At 39.1% G+C, this 25,964-nt stretch overlaps 1 protein-coding gene across 2 annotated transcripts in view; it reads right to left on the bottom strand.

Moving 5' to 3' along the window:
- ATP8A2 (ATPase phospholipid transporting 8A2) overlaps positions 1-25,964 on the bottom strand; it is a 309,679-nt gene that overhangs the window by 269,119 nt on the left and 14,596 nt on the right. For both annotated transcript variants that reach the window (XM_075490877.1, XM_075490875.1), the window contains exons 2-15: positions 25,239-25,338; positions 24,520-24,618; positions 23,668-23,713; positions 19,363-19,403; positions 17,456-17,529; positions 14,461-14,530; positions 12,915-13,042; positions 11,758-11,869; positions 10,900-11,065; positions 8,377-8,504; positions 7,063-7,140; positions 5,488-5,576; positions 4,695-4,739; positions 3,313-3,388 (exon numbers count right to left, since the gene is read on the bottom strand). In XM_075490877.1, the coding sequence (XP_075346992.1) occupies positions 3,313-3,388; positions 4,695-4,739; positions 5,488-5,576; positions 7,063-7,140; positions 8,377-8,504; positions 10,900-11,065; positions 11,758-11,869; positions 12,915-13,042; positions 14,461-14,530; positions 17,456-17,529; positions 19,363-19,403; positions 23,668-23,713; positions 24,520-24,618; positions 25,239-25,338 (1,252 nt within the window). The remainder of the gene's footprint in view (positions 1-3,312; positions 3,389-4,694; positions 4,740-5,487; positions 5,577-7,062; positions 7,141-8,376; positions 8,505-10,899; positions 11,066-11,757; positions 11,870-12,914; positions 13,043-14,460; positions 14,531-17,455; positions 17,530-19,362; positions 19,404-23,667; positions 23,714-24,519; positions 24,619-25,238; positions 25,339-25,964) is intronic.

Genomic DNA, 25,964 nt, shown 5'->3' with positions numbered 1-25,964 from the left:
AGCAAAAGAAAAGTACCGAAGTCCCATGCACAATAAGGGCAAAAGTAGAAGAGTGAAAAATATTTCTCAGCAAGTTGTAACAATTTAATTGTCAGCTGTAAAACAGTATGTTTGGACAGTTTTCAGGCAACGCTTACTTTCTGAACTAAAGCCTCCCAGAGGTTCTCACCATCCAAATGTATTTTCTTCCTACTGTACTTCAAAATCCAGTTTTTCATTCCAGTAGTGATATGCTTTTCATGTTCTGCTTTCCTAAAGAATTAAGAATCAGCTGACAACAGCAGTCATTTCAACAAAGCCTGATGGGATAAAAGCCTCAGTTCCCACACACTTCATGAAAATAAGCAGACATGTTGGAGAGATCTAAATGAACACTTTCACTGAAGTAAAGGCTCAACATGAGCAGAAGTTATCTGTTCTGCCTGGCCAGCTGCTTAACTACTCATCACACATACTCACTGAATCAATTCATGCATCTGCAGCTATACCACATGTTTGCTGCTTCTTGCCCAAGCAGTAATTTGCAGGCCACAGAAGACTGTATGCAGACCGGAATTAGTAGAGGAAGTTCGGAAAGAATCCAGGGAGATAATAGAGACGTCTAGGATGAGATCCAAGTTTATTAGTTCTTTCACTTCTTGACCTCCTTCCCTGCACTCATATCAGGGTAAAAAGTAACCGCACACCAAATGGGCTTCCATCTCCATGATGAGTTTATTCACAGCATATGTGCAACTCACAAGCACCAAGATAAAGACCATCTAGCATATTCTCCAAAAACTTAAAAGGAAGTTTGGTAATAACTGATCTTTTCTTATTCTAATAAGAGTTTACGCTGTTTTCCCTATAGAAACGAGTCAGCATCATACTCTTGGCACTGCTGCACAGTTCATCCAACAGAAGCTGTTACAAAGAAAAAGCATAGGCAGACAAACCTAGGTACTTTCTTCCACATAAAAATCCCAGAGAAGCCAAGAGAAACCTCCATGTGTTTTCAAGACAAGTTATTTTTCCTTGGAACACTTCCTGCAGAGCAATAATTCTTTGCCTGTTACTCAAAGTGGACTTGGCCATCAGTCAGTCCTTACACACCAGCGGCCCAGAAGAGCTATGAAATTTAGATGTGATGCAGGACGCTAAAAATCTTCCTAGCAGATGGAAGACAGTCTCATGAGGACAAGTACATTATTTTTTATTTTCAACCTGGAAAGAAAATTACTTGGCACTGAGACAGCTCTAAACTAATACTTGCAACTGGATTGAAAAAAAATAAAATCTTCAAGACCAGAGCAATGAGCACTTAGTGAGCATTTGTGAGAGACAGCACATTGACAGCTTCAGCTGCAAAAGGGCAAATGTTTAAAGGAAATTCATTGCCCAGCTGAGTACAGCGCCATCTGACCCCACAAGGCAGCTTGTGCTAAAACACTTCAGTTTTATCACCTCAGTTCACTAAACAAGTAGAGACTGTCAGACATCTGTAAATGGCATCTGCAGCTATCTACTAGCTATGAAAACTAAGACACTAAGGAGTTTTAGGTAGAAGGAAGCAGTTTATGCACCTTAACAGCTGACCTAATGCAAAAAGCTAATGGGCTAGAAACAGGCAACTCTCCCCTCTCCCACTATCCTGTAATCCAGCCCTCATCTCACTAATGCAGTTTGACAAATGGATCTGAACTTCCAAAGCAAACTGTCACATGTAGTCCTTGCATTCTTGTGTCTTGTGCTAAATCACCATTTGTCAGTGGGTGGCATCCATCCCTCCAGTAGTCAGGCTTCAAAAGATACCTTTGGCCTACATAAGGCACACCTTAAGTCTTATCAGCCAGAAGTTTCTCCACTGATTGTCTGAGGGCTGAGTTCACACAGCTGTGCAATGACAACAGTATTTATCTGTTCAAGTTGCCAGCCAAAAGGAAACTTGATGCATAAGGGTTCAGCATGCAAAGAACAAAGACTTCTATCTGAGCTGTCTAGAGTAAGTGACACTTAAGAAAGCTACCAAAATCCTTTATTTGCCTGCTACAACTGCAAATATTCCTTCTACCTCCTAAAGTATAAGCTCTACCCAGAGAAGATCAAAGAATTAGAGATATCCCAAAGTTGAGGAGCCATCTCAAGGCTAGATGAGAAACTCCATCTCACAGCCCATTTGGTATATGTCCCTTTTGCTGAGTCTATTAAAAAGTACCAAAATGCTTTTCTGTATAGATCCCTAAAGCAACAGCCAGCAAGGAAGAGCTCAAACACACTTTATCTGTAGCCTGCACCTAAACCAGTAGCCTTCCATTCAGAACAAGCACCTGGAGTCAGCAACTGCCATAAACCATACTGTAGCCATATATAAACAAACAGAACACAAAAGAACAGGAGGCAACCCAAATCTTGGCTGCAAGTGATGTGCAGTGGGGAAGTCCTTCCAGTACAGATGATTACAAAAGCCACACAGGAAACCAGTACATTGTCCTGGCAGGGCCACCATCCTGAAGGTTAGAGCACAGGAGCCACCTTCAGGCTCTATCACTCTGAGGAATATGTAGTGACAAACAAAGTAATTAAATATTCCAGCCCAGTTACTAAGGAGAGCAATCAGCTAATTCAGTTTGTCATTTGAGTTTGCGCTTGCCAATGCCCAGATCCCTATACAGTTTCTGCAAAATAGAAGGGTCATATTTTTCACAAGTGACTTAAATTGTTTGGTGTCCAGTCAGACACTTCATAGCTGCATGGTTTCTGAATAAGCAATGAACTGACACTCTCCTAAGGACTAGGTCCCTTTAGGACACAACCAGTTAGGCTAAGATTACTAATCACTAAGTCTCAGGCTAAGCTTAAGCTTGCAATTAAGTTCCATCTCTTACATCCTTTATGCAATTGGAATTCCTAACATTTGCAGAATTTAAAGCAGGTCTCACACGAACCACCTTGCAATGCTCTGGATTACTGGTAGAAATGGTATTTTAACAGTATGGATGTTTGAACACTCCAAGTAGTTTTTCTTTTAAAGAATTACAATTTCTACCATCATTTGCTACAAGACACTATCTTCCATATACACTAGCATATATGAAGCTGTTTTATAGCTATCTGGTACCCATATTGATGTCATTGTTTCTTTAATTCAGTAGTAAGACAAGTGGGCAGAAAGGGGTTGGGGAAGCTATTTTGTTTCCTTTTTCCCCACTCTGTGGTTGCATGACAAACCCGTAGAGCAGACTTGATTACACAAGTAGATTTGTTTAGCATTCAATTCCAGAGACACCTAGAATAGGGTGTTTAAGAGACATGATATTCGAAGAGTAGACTTACATGGTCATTTTCAATGTTTTGCAGCAGTCTTGGGTCATCAAATTCACACGATTCACTGGTGGAAGGAGGTAGCTGGCTGCAGAGCAAGACAAGCATATTCAAACATAACAGTGGCAACATTTCCAATCTTACTACTTCATCTATTTTATTGGGAAGCAAAGGAAAAACAAAATAAGATTCTACTGTCCTTGAAAGTATTGTGAAAAGATCATGTGAGTAATGCACAAAGTGCTGAAAATGAGCAATAATTTCTTCAGAACACCAGCAAGAAACCCAAAATGGTTATGCTTGCAAGTGTATTTGAGAAGATCCAAGTATCAACACACTTCCGAGGACAGATGCAGAAGCATTTTTAAGTGTACTTGAAATACAAGGATTTCAAGGTGACTTGCTTTTAAGATAGGTCAAAGATCAATATCCCTAAGCTTCCTCTCTAGTCAGTCAGTTCTGCTTCAAGTTGACCACTGGAGGATTTTAAGCTTGAGTACTCCAAATTAGTACCTGGAAGAAACTCTTCCACAGAACTGACTAGAAAATAAGCATACAAGAAAAGATGGCAATGAAGGAAACAGCAACATATTGGAAGATTATCCATAGAAATCACATCTCCCAAAGTAGCAACATACCATCATATCGTATCACCTTCCTAAAAGGTGATCATAAAAATGAGATGGACCAATGGAGAAACCTAACTTAGTTCATCAGAAAGTGGCTAACAGCATTCAGTGTCTACCTGTTTCTTGGGTGGGAACTCACTTCTTACGGATATTTGCCAAAGCCACATCAGCCCTCTCTAGCTCTTCCCCCCCTTCCTGTTAATCTGAATATAGCTAGTGACACCTGCATAACACTTCCAAGTTTTCACTCCTTTCTGTAGAACAGGACAGACCCATCACCTCTATTCATTAGATCTCTGAATAAAGAGGAGTGGTTCTCTTGACATGAGACATCTCCATATCAAGCTCCTTCCCAGTTGAATTGTTAAAAGACAGCATTTTAATAAAGTTCCTTTTCTTCTCCTTGTCAGGTTTGAACTTCGTGATTGCAAAGAGTAACATTCAGTCTCTAGCTAGAGGTAAGGTTACTGTAAAGAAAGTTACTCGTAGCTTGTAATTTGGTTGTCTGCAATTAAGCACTGCATTAGCATGCATCCAAGCCATCCCAGCCACTGCCCATCCCTCACTCCCCTTCACCCACCATCTCTCTAAGCAGAAAAGATGCACCGCCACCCACTAGCTCTGCATTCGGCTCCTGCTGGAAGAGCATTTTACTCAAACACATCTCTCCCTTGGGCTTCTTCCAGTCCCAAACCGGAAAGCAGCCTTCACATAGATTGTCCCCACTCTGCTACACAGAACACAAATGTCTTAAAATATATTTACCTGAAGTCTTCTGATGAACGTTCTCTTTCCAGCTCGGGAAAGTGACTGAGGGGTAGAAAAAGGAAAACACACATTCATTCCACTTTGCAAATCAAAAAACAGGTAGAAGGCTAAGATCAATGAGTCATCACACATACAAACATATGCTGGAACCATGGGCTCAGCTGTTCATACATTTGAACCAAGTTTTCTGCCTTTTGAGGTATCTAATTTAGCTGCCATGAAACTCAAAGGTTAACTTGCACAGACATCTTAGAACTACCCATTTAAAACTAAGATTTAGTATTCAAGACTCAAAAGGCCAAGTGCTATGAAATACTGCCATGACTCAAAGGGATCCTTTTGACAGAAACAGAACAAAACCAGTAAGTGGGTATCTCTCCCATGGAGGAATATTTAACTCTACAACTACAGTTACAGCTACATCGTTGTAATGAAATCCTGGTTCATCTGAAGAAGTCACAGAAAGATGACTGACAATTGCTACCCTTGGGCTGCATCTTCTTCCCTCTGGAAAGGCCAGAGGTTATTTAAACTAAAGCAGAAGTGCAAAATCATGATCAGATAAGTTAGGAAAGAGTTATTTCTATTTGCTTTGGGTAAAGTACTCCCCAGGTTTGCATTACATAATTAGTGTTGCAGGACATGAAAATGAAAGCTATTAACTGAGACCACAAAATATACGAAAATACCAGTTGAAGAACAGAATGTTCTAATCCTGTTCTGATATAAGAGCATGTACCATTAATAGGCACATATTAAGCTACACAGCTTCTAAAGAAGTCATACCTACCCATATGTCACTCCAGCAATACTACATTTCTTAAAGGTCATGATATTGCATGTTAGAGTACCTGTTTTATCAGAAAACAGGTATTTTACCTGGAAGAAAAAAAAAAGGTCTAGTTTTCAACTTGCAAAGTAACAAAACTCAACGTCGAAAATAGATTAAGTATCAGGAAAATTCTGGGAGACATAGGGCTCAAATGTCACAGTATTGGTCAATGCAGGCTTATTACAGCTTGGTTTGTCTTACCAAAGCTACAAGAAAATAATCAGGAAAGTTATTTGATGGCATTATTTCTTCTTTATCTCTAAATGCAGCAAGGCCCTAATAGTAGGTATCAATTGCCTAGGCTCCAGTGTGGTCAAGACAGATGTACTTGCTTGTGCTAGCTGAACATTCACCAAATCTTTCAACTGTACTAACATCAAACAGCAAGACTGGAAATAAAAACAAAGACTTAAGATTGTTGAAGAATCATTAAAATTTAACACACTGAAGAAATTCTGTGTTCCATAAAACACCAAGAATTTGCTTGGGTTTTTTTCCCCCATAAACAGTACTGTGCAAGGAATATCCTAGAGTAAGTCTAAGTGGTATTCTGCAGGCAAACAAACTGCTTTTTCTCATATCCAGTCACAAGTGGTCCTGAAGTGCAAGACGCGCAGCCACAGTCAGTACTGCCCAAGCTAATAATCCCTTAATGGAAACTAGTGACTTTCAGCTAGAACTTGGAGACAACACCAACACAGCAACACGTCTTCTTGGAGCCTTCGCAGATTCACGATTCCCACCTACAGTAGGCCACAACATACCAAAATTAATTGCAAGCTAAATTCCACACTGTTTTACCTCTGTACCAGGTAAGATTTTAAACCAGCAACACATAGGAAGGGATGGTGCTAACACAGGAGTTAGCCTATTGAAAGACCAGAATATTTTGCCTAGAGTTGCAAAAAGCTTTTCCTCAATATTTGCAATTCAGTTACAAGACAGTGCACTACACTACTAGTTAAGTGATCCTTTAGCTGTGCACTACACTGCTTCTGAACACAGCATTGACTTCTAACTTGTACAGGTTCCATTTCCAAAGTAGGTACCCAAACACCTGAGGAACTTCAAGTCATTTATATTCTAGCATATAACACAAACTAAATTAGGAATAGAACTGCATTTTTTTGACTTGCATTTCCTGTGGGGTGGTCAGAAACATGAAGAACTAAGAACATGAAGAACTAAGGCTGAGGCTATTGGCCTGCTCTTCAGCCAAGCTTAGTCCTGTGCATTCTGTTCCAGTATAGAGTCACAACCACAGAGCATCTCTTCAACACCCTTGAGGAAAAAATTCAGTTTAGAGTGAACATAAGAAAGATTCAACTCCCAGGCTTAAAACTGCCTATATGACCTTGAATTTAATTCTAGAATAGCTCATTATTTTACTTGTAAGACTTGGACTAATGGAAGTAAAGACGTCCCATTAACCTGAGCCACAGAGCAACAGAATAAAGCAGATTTGTACAGCACACTCTCACACCTGTCTTCCCAGAACATTATCACAAACATGTCAAGAAAATGTTGTTTTACCTGCCCAAGTTCCTCATTAAGGTTTGAGGTTCTGGCCATTGCAGGTGTATCTGTTTCAGGATAATACATATCTATGTCCTGAAATGAGAGCAAAATTAGACCTATGCTATGCAAATTAAACACTGAAGCCTCCAGCCTTCTTTTAGTCAGCTCCAACTTGGCTTGATTGACTTAACTCCATTGGTGGAGGTTCTGAAAGCTTGCGAGACAACCAGCATCCCAGGCTGAACAGGGGTGCCTCCTTTCCAAAGTATACCTCCATGCTACATGTACATGAGAAAAGCCAGATTCAATTATAGGTAATTATCATTTTCTTCATTGCATCTCTAGTCTAAGATCTTAGTACAGTAGGAAGAAGTTCTAACAGGCATTAGCCATGCTAATCATAGGTCTTCAGTTACAACAATGCAATCTACTCTAGCCACATCCATGACTGAAGAGACAATAAGTGACTCTGAAATCAACTCCTTCTATTATTGCATTCAATTGGGAGGGTAAACAAAACAGCTGCTACATGAACCAAAAGCAATTTCTCAGATAAACTAGTCAAGCATCTCCAATACATTATAAGCAGCTCAGAGAACAGACACATGTTAGACCTTATTTACTTGTATTTTAGAGGAACCACTACAACTTTACTTAAAGTCCAAGGATTAATGCATACCCAATACAAGGTATTCCTCTTGGTTTTTTTTAGCTTAAGAGTCATCACTACAGTGTTTTTGGTCCACAACTGAAGAGAAACACACTTTGAAGTCAAAGCTTGCCTGAACAGAGGGATCACTGTTTTGTTGCATGAGGCACCACCAACTCATCTCGTTACAGAAGTACTATGATTCACACCAGAGATGACCTCAAGGCCAGCCTCAGGAATTAAAAAAAAAAAAAACAAGCCACAAAACACCAAAACTAACCCCCCCCCAGACACACCCCTAAATAAGTCTAGTCTTTCCCTCTGCTGTGGCTGAGAGAAGCTATAAGGTACTGAAGAGTTTTTAAAAGATATTTACTAAACGTGAGTCAGCTGACAGACCTCCTTCAACCAAAAGAGCTGAGCCTTCCTTCTCATTCTGAAAGCCCAAGATATACAAGAGTGATCATTTGCACAGGGGATCTTCCTACAACGAAATCTTGTCATTTCCTGTGGAACACAGAACTAATACAGAATAAATCCTCTGAACTTCTCTCTGCCTTTCCCAGAAGTTGCATCAGAAAAGTCATCAGAAAATCTGGTAAAGATTTCAGGGTGGGTTGTTTTTTTTTTTAATGTCACTTCCCAAAACTGATGTTAATACATTTATTCTTGTTACTTACCCAGTTTATAAAAAGAGCCTGAGTAAACTTGACAACTTCCAATGTCACCAGAAGACTGATTGGAATAAGGTTGTTGTACAAGATTATAAATGTCAGCAGATTGTATCCAAAGTTGACAGACAGCATTTCTGTGGACCAAAAGACATAAGACATCAACAGACAGAAGGCAGAAGTCTGAGCGGTACAGTACAAGGGCAATCATCTTTCTGCAGTTGGCCTGATCAGATTTAGTAGTGCTAAAATAATCAGCAAGTGTGTTGAGACCTACTATAAGGGCCTTAATATTGATTTCAATAGTACATACATAAAACACCCACAGAACACATGCCTGGATATACAGCGTAGTATGCCAGGTGAAGAAGGGCAAGATTAGCGAGGCTATATATTAGAGAACAGAACACTTTCTGAACAATTTTTGCTAAACAGATGGTGAGAGGTATGATATTCCACACTATAACCCAAATTTAGAGATTTATCTGATGTGTCAACTGCCCCAGTTAAGAGCCACCAATATCACTAGTAACAAACTTTACCCTTCAGAAAGTCCCTACTTGTTTCAGTAGAGTTAGAAAACAAAAAATAAAGACTAAAGTTTGTTCTAAAATCTGCCAGCATTGGCAGAATTGAGAAGTTACTCACACTAAAGAAATCTAAGTGAACAAACTGACTGTTAACAGACACCTAGTAAATTAACTAAGGTATCCTGCTTAGGCAGAAGAGCTGTTATTAACGGTGACAACATTGGGCAAGTTGCCCAAATAAATCTGCCAGCACAACTGGTCCTAAAGGGAAGGGGAAGCATTTACAAACAGCAGGCAGGAATGGGCAAGGCTCAGCAGAGACACGATGAAGGCTCCTGTTCATGGTGCCACCCACAGCCTCTCTTTATATGCAGTGTCCACATTTGTCTGTTCTTCACTTTCCTTAAAGCTTAGGGGGGCATTTCAGTTAGCATGCAGAGCACCCAGCATGATGGGGTCACAGCCCACAGCTAAGGGATTTTCAATGTTACAAATAAGTTAGTAAGGAGGCAGAGGAGCAACCTAGGAGACAGAAGCCAGAGAAAGTTGATGAAGCCTAATGAAGATCAGAGCAAGACTTGAAGTTTGGACCCAGGCACCTCCAAGTGTAGGCACACACAAATTCTATACCTTTCATCAGTTTATAGAAAGAGTAGAAGCACACTCGATACTGGAAAAGGTTTTTCCAATACAATCTTTATAAAAATTAGACATTGAACAAAAATTTAATATCTACCTGCCTAGCCTGAAAAAGTCTTTCCCGTGTGTGGCAACTACAGAAGCAATAGAAATTGTGCGTTCAGTTTACAAAAAGCATCTATACAGACTACTATGCCACCCTAGTTTATTACGGGTTGCACCTGTTTTATATTAGCACAAGTTCAAGAGTTTGTTCCATTAATCTTTTCCAATATTACTTCCACCATTGGAAGGCACAAATTTAAACTGCCTCATTAAAAAGCTAAGGGGAGTATAGCGAAGAAAGTTTGAAAGTTGCTGATACTGCTACTAGAAGATACTACAACTACCAAAAACCAGAGTCAAATATGAGGCACTTCCATGCTCTTCCTATATGATTTTTTTCATTACTATCACAATTGCTGTTCTTAAACTGCAGAAGACACCCTTTGCCACCTGTGTTGCAATCACCAGCAGAGAGACCATTTGCAGTTTGCAAGAATTGTTTTCAGATCTGCATCTCAAGATGTTTGTAACAACACATTTTATAGCTAGCTATTGTAACCCCCTCAAGTCAGAATACTGGAGAACAATTTATTTCATCCTTAAGTGTTTGCATAAGGCCATTCTTTATCTGAACTAATAAATCCAAGGAGTATGAATGAAATTAAAATAAAACCCCTTAATACAGCATGCTAAGAGATTGGTTTTCTCATTACAAAATAATAGTCAGAAGCCAAAACGACTCTGAAACATTATCCAATAAATACAAAATTGTAACATTTAGCATTGAACAGTTTTCTCTACAATGAGAGCAGATCAGCATTTCTGACTGAAAAACAGCTAGAGAAATCCTTTGCTTCTGTACATAAGCATAAAGTTGAAGTCAGTATCATCAGATTGATACCTGCTATCCTGCAGTCAGGTACAGTCAGACATGATACATAAAGCAGTAGTACATGACCTGCTCTAAAAACAGATTTGTGCATGGCATCTCCACAGAGCTGAAATAACTTGAACACCAAATATCCAAGAATAAGTCTTGCCCCTCTTCTGTTTCTTCCCTGCTCCCTGGGTGGTAGGACAGAGACATTTACCTTTAAAAGGTTTTATTAACAGAAGCCTCACCAGCAAGTTCACTTATGCCAGCCCATTGTAAAAAAAAATTATTGGGCCATCAAAAGTTGCAGGCTCTGCAGGCCTGTTTAGAACAGGCTCTGTTTCTTTCTTTGTTTCTTATTTTATGCATTCATTCTTAGCAAAGCTAAGAGCCTGGCTGGCCCTACAGCCTGATACATCCCTAGCACACTGCCTGCATACTCACTGTTGGAGCCAAGGTACCAGACGACTTCGCCATGTGTTCTGTTCCATAATAAGGCACCTACAGAACTCACAAGGGCCATCACCAGGAGAATACAGAACAAAACCAGGATCTGCATGTTGGTCACTTTCTCCACATTTGATCTCTTCAGAGGTGCTTTGGTTGAATTCTGAACAGCAGCAGAAAAAAAAAAGTCTGGCAATGGCTTATACAAGAGGGAATTGCAGAGGCAAACTCAGTCTTTATTTTTAGAGTCCATTATAGAACTTGCTACCTCAACTCTATTTAGCTCAGTATTGTATGCAAAGCTCAACAAGGTTAATAGGAGCCAATACTCCTAATGACTCCAAAACTGACAGGAGATTGGAGTAAGAGAACCATTCAGTTCTGAAGATCTAGTATGCTCATCTCCTGTCTGTCCATCCCACTGACAGTCAGCAGAGGTGAGCAACACATACAGGTTGCTGGTCTCTCCAGGCACTCCCCGCCATTAAGGCAATACAGAGACTGTAGTCTTAACCTAATTATCTCCAAGTGCTAAAATTGTAGGTGGTCATTACCATCCCCTCAGCTGTTAAACCTCAGTTTTAAATGTTGTCCAGCTACCAGATAAATTAAGATAAAATACAGTCAGTTTTGCCTACCTATTGAAGTGTTTTCAGACAAATACCTCATTAAGTGTTTACACATGTGCACATGCAACCTCAAGGACAACAGTATCCTTGTATTCCTCAAAGCCTCCAGGTCTTAAACAGCTACCATGAAATCATTTCGTAAACTCAAGTCCAAAAGACAAATAGAATACAGGAAAGATGACCAGCTTCTGTCAGAACATGCTCTCAATCTCCTTAAAAACTTTACCTGCATGAGTTTTGTATCATGTCCTGTATACACAACAATACCCAAGACCCACTGAGTGTTTCTCAGTTGTGCACCTCTTAGCAAGATCTGGTCTGGACCAACAGGAACTGGGCTGCAAAGCAAGAAGTATGCATATCTTTCAATTCTTGATAATACTTTAGGAAAGTAATTCTCCCTTCAGCCTTACTCCCCCCTCAAAAAAAACACCCACAAAACAAACCAACAAACCACGAAAGGAGGAAAGTAGTACAATGAACTTACATTGCCCACATAACTCAAGAGAGCACCGAAACCTGTGTAAATCTAATCCCTGCTAAAGCACAGTAAGGCAAAGGCAATGCAAGGGAGCTGTTCTGGTTACCCAAAACTTGAGAACTTACATGGCAGACATAAGCCTACTCCGCACTTTACCTTGGCTAATAGGTTCTCTCACATCAAGGATAGAGAAGCATCGCTTGCAGACAGACCATCCACTCCAAGCACACTATAACCTCACATACGCCAAACAAACCAACATTTTGGGAAAACTGTATTACCCATGTGATTTGCAAGTGGGATGGAAGCTATCTTCTTCTATTCTTGTGTCTGTCACTATTCAGCTGAGATGCCCAAGGAATACGATTTTTGTGCAGGAAAACAGGTACAGCAAGATGAAACCTGGATGTTCCTACTGACCTTTCAAATTCTATGAATTCAAGTACTAAAACTAAGTTATTTTCTTCCAAGAGTTGCAACAGATCAAAGTCAGACTGATAAAGACTCCAGATTGAGATCATTTTTCACTATAGATCTGAACTTGGTGCAGCCTGTGCCTCTAGCTGGAAGGAAAACATTTCCTATTTCCTCTGCGTATCTCCTGCAACAAGAAGGCCCTAAAAACCCCAACCATTTCCCCCACTCTTCCTTCTCTTTAGATGTTACTTTTGATAAAAAACACTACGATTCCAAAGAAACCACCTCTACCATAACAAGCAGAAGACTCCATAGGAAGACAGAACTATGTTATCTTATACTGGCAGATGCTCTGATTGACAACTGTTAATTATTACCCTCCTCTTCCGACAAAAACATGCATATGCTCAGTGTTGCAGACTAAAAGCACATAGGAAGCATTTTTCCTAACAAATGAGTTTACGGCTTTGTTGTCAAGTCAATACCTTTGGCCATCTAGGCGCAAGTTTCCAGTGAAGTCATAAAGATGACGGTTGGGTCCTTCACATTCTATCCTTCCAGATACTTTCATCAGTTCTTCTCTTGACTGGAGACTAGCAGTTTGAGACAATCCCTGCAGAGACCAATCCAAAGGAGATTCTTGTCAAAAATTGTTATTAGAAGGCAACCTAGGAAAATGGTGCTTTCTTCCAACATCTAAGACATCAAATGTAATTAAATGTGTCAAGGTTTTCTGTTGAATTTGTTGGTGGTTTTGGTGGGGTGGGATTTTTTTTTGTTTGGGTTTTTTTTAATAGGTATTCAATAACTCTTTCCCACAAGGAAGATTCATTATGGACACATATGATCCTGCTTATATAGGATTGGTTTAAATCCCCTTACACAAGAGAGTTATTATTACCTACATGATCTCTCTGTAAGCAAGAGGGAAGTCCCATCCACAAAGCACGGAGTTGCACATATGCAGGAGGAAGTAGGAGACAAGCAGTATAAACAGGCCTGGCTTTACTCTGCAAGTATAGCTCTGCTGATGTGTTACTGCTGCTAAATATAGTCACTCCTAAGTGTATTCTCTCTTGGGTCACTGAAGCCATTATGCTCTGATCCTACTCAAGGTTAACAGGGTTAATTAGCAACCATTCATGCAACTAACCTAAAGTATTGCTACTCCATCTCAGAGTGCACATATGACACTGCATTGCTTTTCATTTGTCTACGAACACCTGCACTTGGTTAAGAGTGACCCATTTCGTGTTTCTTTTGCCAGATTTTCACTGCAGCACTGCAAGCCAGAACAAGGCCTTAAAAGGCCCCACAAGCTCATTTTTGTATTTTAGGCATGTATCATGAAGAACATAAAATCTGACAGGAAATCAAGATCTGATCTATTGGACTGACCCAGAACAGTAAATCACATTTCTACAAAGGCAGTAAACAAGCAGCAAGTGTACAGCTTTTTAAAAATAATCTGTATTTCAAAATCCTAATCCAATTTTTTTTTTTAAATTAAAGAGGGCAAAGGTTCTGAACTATTTCTAAACACCATAATCAACAGTATTTCTTCAAACCTAGAAATATCCAAATAAATTCTACTACTTACCACAAAGAGAGAACAAATTAACTTAAAAAGCCCTTTTAAGCACTCTGCAGAGGCAGAAGCAACAGACAGATTGGCACTTGGGACAGCAGAAACTGCAGCTCTCATTACAAGCACAGCTGCCTCTTTCTTTTTAAATACAGCACTTCAATTCCACTTACTGGACCTTCAGCAAAACACAGCAAGGTTGCTTGATTTGCCTTTGTGGGCTTATAATAATTCCTCCAGACTAGTTCCTTACACTTGCACATGAAGCATTATTGCTTGGGTTTGTATCTGTTGGAAAGAAGGCTACAGCCACCTGGAAGGAGAGATGCTTTTTTTTTTTTTTTAAAGAGTACTTGTATTGTTGCCATGCAAGCTAGACTCCGCTTTGTAGCTAATATTAGATAGCTAAATGGAAAGAGAAAAAGGTGAAATTCAGTTTGGTTTACCTGTCGTATTTTAAGATTCGTCTCCCCGTCGAGATTGGCTGTTTCAATATAGCACATGGCTTGTGGTTCACTGTGAGGAGCATAAGATTTTCAGTATTAAAACTCAGTACTTTTTGTATACTACTTTTGCACTAAAATGGTCCACAATACACTTCAATACACTGCAGAAGACAAAAATCCATATTGCTGGTATATGACCATGAAAGAGCCAGCGGAAAAGTATACATTTTACAGACATGTCTTTGGATATGAACACTCTCATACAACAAATTATAGAAAGAGACAAATCTAAATCTGAAGGTTAATAAAAATTTAACAAGTCATGATAAACTTAGATGCCCAAAGTGGACTATTTTACATTGCCATCCATAAAATTGCTTCAGATTGCAAGAGCTATAAAATACTAAGTATTGAACAGTGTAAAAAAGGGAATGGGCTTGGATGAAGAGGGTGGTGCTCTCTGCTATTGAGATCCAACTGGTTCCATGGCCACAAGATCACCTTAAAGTTGAGGGACTTGTGGAGGTACATCTGAAGTCACTGCTAATCAGCTTTTTTTTTTGAGAATCAGAAAAGGGTACAATAAGATTGAAACTGTGGGCTGTGATCTGCATCTTCCACAGATGCTTCTGCCCTTACCACTGCGGGGGGGGAACACACCCCACAGCCACACAAAAAAAAAACCACCAACAAACCTTCCTCACAGAACTGTGAATTTTCCATTAGTCAAGGTCTTACCTACATCTAACACAGAGGAGGTCTGCATAGGTAGCACCTGCGATAAGGAAGGGTACTTCTATCATGGATCTTTTCCTGACATGCCCCTTAAGATTTAAAACCTCTGTATGGCACCACCAAAACTTTTTCCCAACTGTCTTCTCAGGCTGCTAAGGAATATCAGTTTCCCATCTGGACCCAAACGTGTGCTTCTTCAGCATATCACTTTTCATACTCTTGAGATGTTTCTAGTTCTTTTCCAAAGTAACCAACTGCTCTAACAGCAAGTGTACTTAATCAGCAGAAGAGTCAGAAATAAAGGCTCCTTAGGACAAAAATTGTTAAGAAACAGACAGGTACATTTATAACACAAGCAGCAGCTAGATTTTTCTCTCCAGAGAATTTTTCTTAAAAAAAGGTTCAGAGTCTGTTCGTCATCTCTTCCTGCATGTGCAACCTGAATCTGAACCCAAGAAAGCCACAGATTAAGTCCAGCTTGATTCCAATTTTACTTCTGTCACAAACACCTTATCCACTACAACAGAAGTGGTTAACTCAGGAGGGAGACTTCTTGCAAGACAATTCCTTTCATTTCCACAGAAGTGTGGAAGTGTTTCCATACAAAGTTGTGTTAGGATTCAAATCTTTTTTCCTTCATGTAAATTTATTCTCTATGTAAAATTCATTTGATGTCACCTTTATTCTATGTGGGGAAAAGAGTCAAGATAAACAGTTTTTATTTCATCTCTGACAGGTCAGACACAGAAAGTTAACACATGCAAGCAAAAGATCCCACCCCTTCAGAGCATGCAAAGCCTTCTGGTGAACTGAGGACACTTAGTATTATCATTTAAAAGAATCATGGGAATAATACCAATTGTAAAGCAGAAATGCCACAGAAATTGCTATTTACTTCAAGCAAAGCTTCTCCAAAAACAACAGACTTTGGGTTAATTTCTCCAGCTATGTGATTATCAATGACAGCAGGTTAGTAGAATAATGTAGAACAAAAAGCTGACCCATGCAAGTTAAGAAAGAGCAGAAGGTTTTGTAGTATAATACATGAGAAGTTTGAGTAGAACAAGTATCCCTCAGTGCTGAAACAGCAAGTTACTGATGTCAAAGAGTAGCCTAGCTAACTGCATATTAAGGTTGACAACTGCTTATTTAAAATGAGGGGTTTGTTTTAAAAAAAAAAAATACAATATTGTATACCATGGAATGAAGATACCTCTATCCTTGATCATGTGGCAGTTCAAAAAGACTGAGCTTCCCCATACAGCTTCCAAAAAATGAAACCCCCCAGGAATGGCACAGACAAGAAGGAAGGAGCAGAAAACACAGTAGCTTAGAAAACAAGTTCCCTTAGAAGTTGGGTCATCTAAGAACTGTAACCCGGAGACCAGAGCAACCTGCAGTCACTGCTGAAAAGCATGTGGACAGAAGGAAATTACGGAGAAGAACAAGGTGTCACAAGGTTTGACTATTAGAAAAAAGCATGTTCAAGAACAGGAACTGCACTATCGTCTCTTGTTTAAATCTCATCTAAGACAACAGTAGTCTTGATTGGGCCTCAAGTTGTTCAACACAACATAGGATCTAGATTAGCAGCCAAGGTCCACTCAAATGCTTTTAGGAACTAGCGACCAAGCTTTGTTTGCCAGTACATCAGTATAAACAAGTCGTCCCATATTTCACAAATAAAAATGAGCAGTACTCAACATTTACTGTTGCTACCATGCTAGGGATGGGCTATATGTGCGCTGTATCAAAGACAGGGAGTAAACAAATGAAGCCCAAAAGCTATTTTGCAAGCTAGTTATTAGATGCCAGCTGCACTGGCCTTTTAGAATTACTGTTTGAAAGAAAAATCTTTCCTGAGGGGCAGGAAAATATGCTGGAACCTCAGTGGAATTAATTAGAAAAAAACTTAAGCTTCCTTAATTAAATGGAGGATCCTCAGAAGGCCATAGAGCAACTGACAGCATGAAGCTTGTGTAACAGACCTCCAGTTTTCCAACAACCTCAATGATACACTTCGTGAATTACAGATACATCATACTATGAAGTCTTAAAGAAGCTTTCTTTCTTGAAAACTTATCTACAATGATACATGAATTATTGCCTAGTAAAGCACTGTTTTGACCTTGTTGAAATTTAGATGTGGAGAAGAATTAGTGCCATCTGATGTCTGTTTTTATTAATAGCAAATACAGAGTTTAGAGTCCTCTGCACCTCAGTTCATCAGACACATCATTTCCACACCCATTCAGGATACCTGGAAGATATAATGATCATATCTGCTGGAAGATGTTGCCCATTGGTGACCTTCACAATATCTCCTACTGCTACCTGTTCAGTCAGGGACAGGAGTACAGTAGCATGGAAGAGAAAAACAAACAGTTCGCTTGTCCAGAATGTTACCAGTTTGTTATTTTCTTTCAGCCAGTCAAAAGAACAGCATCATGCACAGAACAGCTAGAGACAGTGCTTCTGAAAGTCAGAGTACTTTTCACTGCAAGCTCAGAAGGATCAAAGCCTTCACTTTTCTGAAGGCAAAGTAATCAATTCTCTATAGAAAAAAATAGATATACTCAATTGCAAAGTGTGAACTTCTATGGTTTATTTACTAAAAAGTTACTTTTTTCTATAATCCTGCCATTATCCAAATTTGAGGGGTTTTTTTCTTTAGTTTTAACCTATGGAAAGATTTTTTTTCCTAGTAAAAGAGTTATCTTTAAACTGTACATTCCTCAAGTATCAAGAGTTTGTCCTATTCTTTCTCCATATTACGTACTTACCAAGTCATCACTATAATTTTCCCTTAGCCCTCTTTAGACGCACTACTTGTACTGGTCACTAGCAAGGAGTATTGTCTGTACAGATACATAGTATCAACCAGTGCTTCCCTGACCTGTAGTCACTTGAGATGTGCAAAGTCCTAATTTCTGCAATACTGAAGACCTAAGAGTTTCCAGCACCTTTAATGGGAGTCACACATGCATGGCACTTTCATTCTAAGTAGTACCAAGTAGCATTCTCAAAACAGTAAGCCAGGCTTGTCTGATAAGTATCAGACTGCTTAGCACCAATGCACTCCTGATAGTCGGAAACAGCCTTAAAATATTTTTAACACATTAATTTATAAAATTGAAACAGATGGCATGTTTGAAAAGGCAGATTCATTAGTCTTGCTCTGATCCCACTGAAAACAAATTCCCTACCAATTTCAGCACAAAAAAGATCAGAAGTCTGCCTTAAAGTAAACCAGGTGGATAGTACAGAACTGTTATTCCCTAACAATAAATGCAAGCCTGGACAATATGCAGATACAAACACAGGCCTATTCAAGAAGTGCTTAAGGGTATAAGAAAACCAGATTCCAGGCTCAGCTTTAAATATCTTTCAATTCAGTGTTCTCACTACAAATAGTACGTGGAACAGCATAAACAGGCATCAGCATTAGCCATCAGAATCCCTGGTAATCTTTAGTTTATAATACAGCCTAACACTTCAGCAGGATCGCTTTTAGGACTCTTGAGGTGGGTCTCATTTCCCAGAGGTTTTAAAAGAGTGTACTTTTTCCTCATTTATCAGTTAACAGGGCTGATTTTGTCCTTAAAAAGGCATTAAGAGCCGCAATTAGATCAATACATCCTGAGGGATTTCAGAAAGTTCTAGAAATAAAGCTCACCAGGTCCTGGCACAGGGTTTCAACAGAACATGGGTCCTGAGTGCCTGAGGTAGCAGCCGGGCTTGTGTTCCTTACTTGAGCAAATAGCTTACTAATTAGCCTCAAAACCTAAGAACTTTTTAGCACAGGTAGCAAAATAAGTCTCTGTTCAACTTTCAGGGCAGGTACAGCATTGCAGTGAAAGCTACTCTTCTAGATGTGGACTGAAAACAAAAATACTGTTTACACCCTGGACCATATTAATTGTCCAAGCAGGAACAGTTACAACAGTTCATTAGCATGACAGAAACATAGTACCAGGATTTAAAGATGGGTACTCAGGTACCTTGCTCAGGGCAATTTTCACTATTGCAAAAGAAAGGATCCCTCCCACCCCAAGTCACAGGGAATTCTCACACAGCATGCGTTAACTCTAGGCCTCTGAACTTATTCCAGCAAAAGTAATTCTTGAACACCTCCTTCCATTCCCTCCAATCCTCAATTTTATTTACCTCTTTCCACATAATGTTCTGCCACATTCCATTTCTTAGAACTGGAAAGAAAGTTTAAAGTTAGATTAGAATAAATACCCAAGATTTGGACACATTTCAAAACAAGTATATCAGCAGTAGTGAACATTGGCCAGAATGGGAACTAACACACACATCAGAAAAGTAGTTTTCAGAAGCTAGGACCACACTTGTCCACAGCTGTAGGCATGTGCATCCAAGCAAGAAGAATGTGCCCTTAGTATTTATATTATATCATATAATTTTTATCACCTGCTAGACAACAGCTGGTGGCCTGATTTCTTCTTGGCATCATTTCATACTAATGCACAGATGGGCAGTGTTGTTACTCGTTTGGGAAGTGACCTTCCTTAAAACAAAGGGCATTATTGCCCACTGTCAATCAATACCAGGAAGCATCTTTACTCTATGTATGACAACCAGAGTTTTCACTTCTCACCTTTTTCCTTGCATTTTATTCATTATGTTTTGACTCTGACACATCCAACCTCACTACCATATAAATTGCCTTTATAGGGCTGAGGCTTAATTGTCAAGCTTGCTTTTCAGTAAGAATTTGAGCTAAGATCAGCTTTGGCAGAAGAAGAATCCTAAATGCTGAAGCTCAATTTAAAACAAAAAAGAAAACGAGGCACTGAACCAGGCCTTGGCTTCTGTAGTGCCCAAGTCCTATACTGCTGTTTTAACACACTCATTGGTCATGTACTCTGGAACATGCTTTTCCATTTAAGTAGTTCCTCTAGATGCTATACACATACTTAATACTAGCCTAGCCTAAACAGCAAGGTCAAAGATTTATGCCCAATCATTGGTGAGCAACCAAATCCAGTTCAGGTCTGATCACACCCAGTACACCTAAACAAACTCAAGCCCTTCACTGAAAGCAGCTGCAGCAAGTTTTTAAAGATGTTCAAAAAGTGTAGTGTGCAACAGATGAAAGTTTAAGAGGCCAGCCCCCTACTTTGAATAAAATCTCTCCTCAGTTCTATGCAATTCACATATGTTGCTCATTTGAAAATCATACCAAATTCCCAGAAGATACAATTCTGCTGAATACAGCCTCAGCTGTCCTACTCAGGTTAGGGCACTCCCCAAACAAGAATGCAAGACTTGTCACACTAGATCAAGTACAAGAAAGCCACCTCCTGATTCCTGTCCCCAGGCCACACACTTTGAAACACTGAATCCTGAAACTTAATATTACAGCGGATGGATCACAATGAAGTAAACCGTTTAACAAAAAATGGGTGGGCAGCAACAGAAGCACTGCTAGTGATGCATCCGAACTGCTGAGCTTCCACCCAAACAAGTATATGCAGCTTAGGGGAAGAACAGTTTTGTTGCACACCTTCCTTCCCTCTTCTAAGCTGTGCTTGAATTGAGCTCTGCTTAGTTCAGAACACAGGAGAAGGCCTGAGCCCAGAATCTCAAATGAAAAAGCCACATACATGCAGCCTTGACTCAAAACCCAAACCCTCAGAAACAAAGTGCAACACTTAGCATCTCCTGTACCTTGCTTTAAACAGCTCCCTGTTCCACCAGAACGTCTTGGAGACATTTCAGCAAACAGTTCACATCATTGCATGTGAACATACAACAAAGACATTTTCTAGCTTCAAATGCCATGAACTTGATCTTGTAGACAATTTACTTAAGAAAACAATTTAGCTTTCACACTTTACTGAAATAAATTGAACTAATAAAACTAATTAGTCAAGCATATTACTGAAGCAACTATTTTTTTTTTTTTAGACTCATAGCCCCACAATCTAAAGAGAAAGCTTCCATTAAACATAAAACAGTTCAGAATTTTGGGGGTTGCAATTTTGCACCTTCTACTCTGCTTAACCCAGTTTTATAGGAGTACTCCAAAGGACAGAAAAGACTCTTCTCTAGAATATTTATAGGAGGGTAAAATTGATGCATTATTCATTGTCAAAAGGTATTTGGTTAAAGTAACAAAGAACAAGTACCTAAAAAGACTGCTCCTACTCAAAAACAGAGTTTCAATATAACCCTTCTATCTAAGATTTTCTAAGATTAAAAACAGCATATTAATGTTCTAGATCCAGGACTTAATACTGTCACTCACACCTAGGAGTGTAAGGCCATTTGAAGTGCTGCTCCTGAAGGACAAGCATTTCTCATCAGTCTTATACAATAGTTTGCTAGCCCTGTGCTTGTCTACTATTCAAGGGCATCCCATACAGTATTAAATGCTCATGGCTTATTCTGTAATTTGACAATGAGAGGATCAATACATCAGAAGAGTTATTACTGAGCTCTCTACATCTATGCAATATGCTGCTCAGGGGCTTCACTTGGGATTATATTTAGTCTGGTCTCTAGATTGAATGCCATCTCCATATGCACCACATGAAGCTGTCCAAGCATGAAACACTGGCTCAGAGCCTAACACGCTCCAGCTCCTAATGGAGATGTACATTGCTCATCTGGAGCAGAACTTTGAGTTTAGTTTCCTCCAAAGGGAATTTAATTCCTACATACCAAAGCCACTCTGCAAAGCAAACCAATCTTTTCAATGGGAAATTTAATGTAAGAAGTATGCTTTGAAGATACACTACTGCTCAAAAAACTAAACATGAAGATAAATGCAAAGCATACGTGAATATTACTGAAACAAGCATCTGGTCATTGCAGTCAGCGTAGTTCAGAACATAGCTAACCAGCCAGTAGATGTCTACTTTTGAGTGAGTTGAACTGCTCTCTGTACTGGTTGCATTGGCTAGGCCTCACTCACCTGTGAGGAGCCTAGAGGCACATACAAAACAAATTTAATTCCTCTTAATCCCACCTTGAACATAAATTAGCTTTTCATTCTCATAACACAAGTCTCAAGAATGAACCTCTTCAGCCTTCCTCTTAAGAAATATGAGGATACAGTTTTAAGTATTATTTTGAAAATTGTATTTAGAGTATTCAAATGTAAAAAATAAAACTTGAACTAAAATAATTTTTCAGGTGCTAAGTTCCACTTCGCTCCATAAGAATACCTTATGTTCTTTAAGGTTGTCTCTCCACAAGTACTGTGATAAACTTCCCTTGAAGTGTTTGTTAGCACATGTTCTCTAACTACAAATGAATTAGAACTGCCTATGTGACCTTTGAAAGAGCAGTCTTTCATATTACCTGTACCAAGGCCTGTTGTGCTACAGCCAGTTAATTGCCAATTTCTCATGACTAATAAATACAGTGTTCTCACACTTGACACACCTTCCCAGATTCTTGTAGAGAAATTACGTTGAACTGGTAAAGCAATGCTTTTTGATATTCATTAATATACAATCTCAATGATCAACTTAACTTCTCAAGCACATAGGAAAACTAACTCACTGAAAATAGTCCCGCAAACATTTTGCCTGTTAACTGAAGCATGGAGCTAGCAGGTTGTTCAGTTCCCCATGTTCCTTTAAGTGTTCCTCTAGCTTCCTGACACTGAAGCTAAATGTGTTTGGGAGGAAGGGGCTCTACTCAAAGGCCAAGTCCCTGTGTCTTCCATTTCATCTGCAGATCTCCGCAGAGGAGCAGCGAAGGAGCTGTCCAGCACAGGAACACGGAAATCCCATGACTGCAGCACGGCCTGACCATAGGGCAGCAATCAATAAACTCTTTGTATTTTCTGCACAGGTTTTCACTTAAGGGAGATGAAGAAAACAAAAATGATGTCTTCAGGTATTCAGTGCCAAGTAGCATCAATGCATTAGGGATACATGTAGGCATTCAGAGGACATCAGTGTTAAATTCTCTTTCAATGACACTTCAGGGAAGCAAATCTACAAAATCCCCAGAGCTCTTCCTATATTTTAAGGGCAGCAGCATTTACAAAAATGACTTAACATTTCTTTGACACCAGCTTCTAGTGTTTCAAGGGGTTGTTGGGGTTTGGTTTTTTAGGGGAGGGGTGTGTGTTTGTTTTGTGGGTGTGTTGGTTTTTTTAAAGAATAATCAGGATAGAGTTTGGCAGGGCAGAAGATTGCTTGGTTTTCTTGGAGGAGCTGAGACCTGTATAACTTTGACAACCTTAAAATTACATGAACTTTTAAGTTCTAATAATCGCACCCATGCCTCGCCCCCAAGTGTCACACAATCAGCATCAGTCTGAAACATTTAAAGTAAAATCCTAACATACCAGTAACTACCTAGTCCAAAGAGACATGCATTCCCCACTATCATGATTGTTTAAGCAAAAGAGTTGCTCAAAAGTAAGTCTTCTGGTATTCACTATTTGCACTTTAAATATTTAACTTAAAGACTGTTTAGTCTTACCTATTGTTTTCTTTTTATTCACTGCACTGTCTGCCTTATGCCTTTTCTGCAAGGAAAAAAAACCACACTTCATTACAGATTCCAAAACCATTACAGCTAGAAATACGACAAACAGCAAGATGATACATTAGGTCATTTTTGCCTTTATGTTACTTTTTTAAAAGCCACATAGCTCATCTAAATCCAAATGGTCTGTAAAAGAATATAATTTAACTTTAAAGTGAGAGTCTCCATGTTGGAAATCAGACTCAAGCCTGGATCAACAGCAAAAAAACCCCTAAGTCTCCAAAACTGGTTTCTGGAATAAAAACAAGGGGAACAATGAGGAACAGTATATTTAGATGACAGCTGCGCTATACATTCTATGTGCTGTTTGTTTAGACTGATTTCTAAATTATTTTATTCATCAGAACTTTGCAAAGCAAAAAGACCTCTATTATAAACAGTATCCAAGTAAGTTAGTGCAGATTTTCTCCAAAACAGTTTGCTCTGTGCTGAAGTTGCTTTCCCCCTGCCCATTTCAAAGAACAACTAAGAAAGCCATCAGGACTCTACAGTGTCTTTCTAGCCAGGCCTTTCTAATAAAAAGGATGACTATACAAGTTTGAAGAGGTAGAAACATGTGTCCTGACTTCTATTGTTTCCTTGTTCACCACCTATAATGAAAATTCTTAATTTCTCAGTGCTATAGAAATTCTCATCAAGTTCAGAGCTTTGAAGTCAAAAGGATATTTTGCTGCTGTTAAGGAATGACTCAATAGACTTCAGAGATGCATGGCTTTGTGGCATTTTGGGGCTTTTTTTTTTTTGAAACACTGTCTTTAGCACAGCCTTCCCCATAATCATACTCACATAGTCTTCTATGATTTCTTTGATGCCAGCAACTGTTAAAATAAATAGCAATGGCACCAAGGTGGTATATCTTCCTGTTGGAGAGACATCTGGAATTTGCTGTGAACAGAGGGAGAAGAGATACCTATTTTAGATTTGTATTTAAGTATTTAAAATTAGTTTCTAGTGAATTTAGAACTTTATGCAAAGCTCTCAGAAGAGAGAATGCAGAGCTTTCTGATTTGTGCTTAACTGACATCCAATTTCAGTAGGCAAACTAGCCTAAGCTCTCAGCAGATTTGAAAAAATTACTACCATGAAGTTAAAAGATAAAGTAGTTGTACATGCCTTTTATTCTACTTCTCCTCTCTTCACAAGAAAAGCATTCAACTGATACAATTCAACTGGAAGCAGTGATAATCTGGGCTATCTAAAGAGTCAGCAGCTTCACAAGAATCCACAAATGCTTTTCTGCTCAGTATGATCAATAGCTCCATGTTTTATGATACTACTACTTGTTTTTACTTAAGAATAAAGTTAGCTTGATTTCACAAAATACACTGGAAAAAGTCTAAGCTGCCTTCTAAGTTGCCTTCTAATTTCAATTATAAAGTACGTACCTCACTAATATTACTATTAAAATATGTCTAAATTTCTTCGCAGTTAAGCATAACAACTGAAACAAGTTTTACTGCATTACAATTTCATTTTATAATCAAGGCAAACCAATAAAACAATACCTGCAGTAAGGCAATGAAGAGGAAGAATGCATTTGCAGCTTTTCTTATCTGCTCATACAGGAATCGAGGTAGAAATGTCACCACGCTGTACTTGGCTGTGCTGCAGGTCAGAAGATTTTTATTTTAGTACTTCATTGGAAAATCATATAGGGATTATGACCAAAAAGTTTCAAGTAGGCTTCTAAAAACCAGCGTCAAGAAGATCACACAGTAAAGACAAATATAAAACATGAAGTAAGTTGCCTGTGTTATGAGGAAGAGCAGTATGGAACAAGAGAGGTAACTCACACAGACCCAGAAGACTGACAGTCCCACTTTAATCACTGGTACCTTTATTATTGGATAAACCACCAGATGATTTACTATCCGTCCAAACTTCAGCACCATGAACAGGCAACCTTTTACCTTAGTTCCAAGCACTTGATCAAGTGCTTACCCCTTATCAAACCATGGATTTAAGTACTGGGGAGAGGCAGAGTTGAACATAGAAGTTTGAAACTCTGCAGTGCTATTTTTGAAATGCCTCATTTCCCAGTTCAGAACCACTCTATACTCATTATGAACAATCCTCCAGAACAATACACATTTTTTCAGATTAATCTTTCCTATTTTCCCTGAGTAGTCATATTAGTATTTCTTCTACCTTAAAACAGAAGTATACTGTACTAACTAGTCTCAACAATCTGTGTAATTTCGTCTTCCTCACATCAAACTCATGACAGGCAG

Source organism: Mycteria americana, chromosome 1, assembly GCF_035582795.1.
Source record: "Mycteria americana isolate JAX WOST 10 ecotype Jacksonville Zoo and Gardens chromosome 1, USCA_MyAme_1.0, whole genome shotgun sequence".
Lineage (NCBI taxonomy): Eukaryota > Metazoa > Chordata > Aves > Ciconiiformes > Ciconiidae > Mycteria > Mycteria americana.
Note: the sequence above shows the minus strand (reverse complement) of the source record. Positions and strands in the feature narration are given on the sequence as shown.